The sequence below is a fragment of the Vespa velutina genome, chromosome 6 (genome assembly GCF_912470025.1).
Source record: "Vespa velutina chromosome 6, iVesVel2.1, whole genome shotgun sequence".
NCBI lineage: Eukaryota > Metazoa > Arthropoda > Insecta > Hymenoptera > Vespidae > Vespa > Vespa velutina.
Window position 1 is genome coordinate 6054613 of NC_062193.1, and position 2500 is coordinate 6057112.

Sequence of the window (2500 nt, forward strand, 5' to 3'; positions counted from 1 at the left end):
AAAAAGTCATTGAATAATGATCTTTGTCAGGTCCATGGAGCGCTTCGACGAGTCCCGCGAGATCACCCAGTCCGGTTCATCGGATAGATCGTGGGGAACATTATGGTACGACCAGCTTGGAACAACGCTCTAGGAGTCCAAGTCCTATCGGTGGTCGTACACCGGCACATCCCCATCATCATCATCGTCATCCGTCGCATCAACACAGCTATCCGGTTTTGGTAGCAAGAAGAGGCCGTCGATTACCACCGACGCCTAACAAACCGTCGACGTTGCAATTAAAACCGGCGAATATTAATTTCCCAAAGCTTAACGCATCGCCGACTCACGGACCACACATGGTAGGAGGTCCGCATGTACCGGCGGTACCGGTTGGCATACCTCATCCTACTACAGGTCATATGCAACCATCGATGCAACCGAGTCACTGTCTGCTCAGTTTTGAGCAGGCCGTGGCAATGGGCCGAGGAGGTCGTCTACTTCCGAGTCCTGTGCCGAATGGTTACAAACCGCAGCCCCAATCGAAGCAACGTATGCCAAGGTAAAAATCTTTTCTCATTTATATATCGTTCATCAAACTTTACATACTTGTCAATTTTTTTTTCAACGAGATTATGAAGAAATTCTAATGAACTCATTCATTTTCAATCGCTAAGGAACGGAATACTTTTTCTTTTTCTTTTTTTTTTTTTTTTTTTTTCTCTTTCGCAAATGTCTAAATTCCGGGCGATCGAATACGCAAGGTGCAATTACTTAAATAATATAAGATTATTAATTAATTGTGTTATTCGAAGCATTAAATTGTAAATCATATTATTAACTTGAAATAACTTCAAACGCGAAAGAGGTAAAAAGGGAGAAAAAAAAAATTGATAAAAGCGTCGTCAATAGGTGACTCACAAGAAATGGGTTAAATTCGATAACGATTAGATGAGCTTTTATTACTCACGAAAAGAAGAAGAAAATAAATTCGTATGATCGAAGAAGGATTTATCGTTTTCTTTCATTTTTTTTTTCTTTTTTTTTTTTTTTCCCCCCCAAATAAATAGAAATTTAATAAAATCATAAAATATCGTTATCGTATAAAGATTAATTATAAATCGTTCGTCTTTATTAGACATTATTGTAATATTTAATTAAATTAATATTTCATTAAATTAATATAGGTCAAGACATTCCGACAGCGACGAGGATGACTGGTGCTAGCCAAAGTGGGACCCTGGACGGTGGTCCGGCGACGTGGACGCCCCCAGGCGTCTTTGGGTCTGTGCGTGAATCGTCTGCGTGAATCGTCCACGTGCGACGTGCATTGACTTTCTTGTTACGATCGCGTTAACGCGATCGATCGATCGATCGATCTCTATCGAACGTGAGGATCGACACGAAGGATATGCGGCTGCTTAAGGCTGCTTCTCGCGAATACGCAACGAAACGAGATAATACGAGATAGATATTACGAGAAATAAGCCGAGATAATAGAGAGAAAGGGATAGAAAAAAAGAGGGAAGGATAATAGGAAAGCGTTACGATTAGAATCGATTAGGAAAAAGGATTGACTAAGTCGGCGAAACGAAAATGAGTTTGACTCTTCGTTGGAGACCGATCGCAAATGTTTAGGTAAAAGTGAAAGTAAAATGTTATGGTGCTTTCAATTTGCGAGATATAAATAAATAGAGAAGGGGGGAGGGGTGAAACAAAAGAGAGAAGTGGGAATGAAAGGGGTGGATTTGGGCCTTGTTTTGAAAAAAAAAAAAAGGGGAATTGAAAAGATCGTAAGAAAGGGAAAAAAAAAGAAACGGAAAAAAGAAAAGGGAGAGAGAGAGAGAGAGAGAGAGAGAGTGAAAGAGAGAAAAGGCAAAAAAGAGATAAACAAACAAATATATAAATAAATAAATAAATAAATAAATAAATAAATAAATAAATAAATGAAATACGTAATATACACGTCGTGAACGCATCCACGTTAGAAGCGTTCGTACTGAAAAATGTTCGTATCGCATTCGGTGATAACGCGAAATCGGACGACGGACGCTTCGTTTGTTTTTTAACGATATCTTCGCTGCGGCCATTCCAATCGGCGAATCGGGACGAGAGGAGGGTCCACTTTTTATACGATAATTAACCAACGATAACAACAACAACAACTACAACAACAACAACAACAACAACAACAACAATTGGAAGAAGAACTAACAAGAAAACTAAAGAGAGAGAAAGAGAAAAAAAGAGAGAGAGAGTGAGAGTTAGAAACAGAGACAGAAAGAGAGAGAGAGATAGAGAGAGGGAGTGAAAGATACTCTGCGAATGTGAAAATAGCAACAACAACAACAACAACAACAACAACAACAACAATATAATAAAACAAAACAAAAATTAAATACGAAACGAAAGAGACAATGTGTGGGTGCCGGATTATTTTTCGTGTTTAAAAAAAAAATATATATATTATATATATATATATATATATATATATATATATATGTGTATATATATTCATATA

The 2500-nt window shown here is 37.8% G+C and overlaps 1 protein-coding gene across 37 annotated transcripts in view; it reads left to right on the forward strand.

The window, feature by feature from the left end:
- Positions 1–2500, forward strand: part of LOC124949631 (voltage-dependent calcium channel type A subunit alpha-1) — a 125568-nt gene that overhangs the window by 122036 nt on the left and 1032 nt on the right. For all 37 annotated transcript variants that reach the window (XM_047495036.1, XM_047495031.1, XM_047495060.1 and 34 more), the window contains 2 exons: positions 31–541; positions 1167–2500. The exon at positions 1167–2500 is cut by the window's right edge and continues 1032 nt beyond it. In XM_047495036.1, the coding sequence (XP_047350992.1) occupies positions 31–541; positions 1167–1206 (551 nt within the window). In that variant the 3' untranslated portion in view covers positions 1207–2500. The remainder of the gene's footprint in view (positions 1–30; positions 542–1166) is intronic.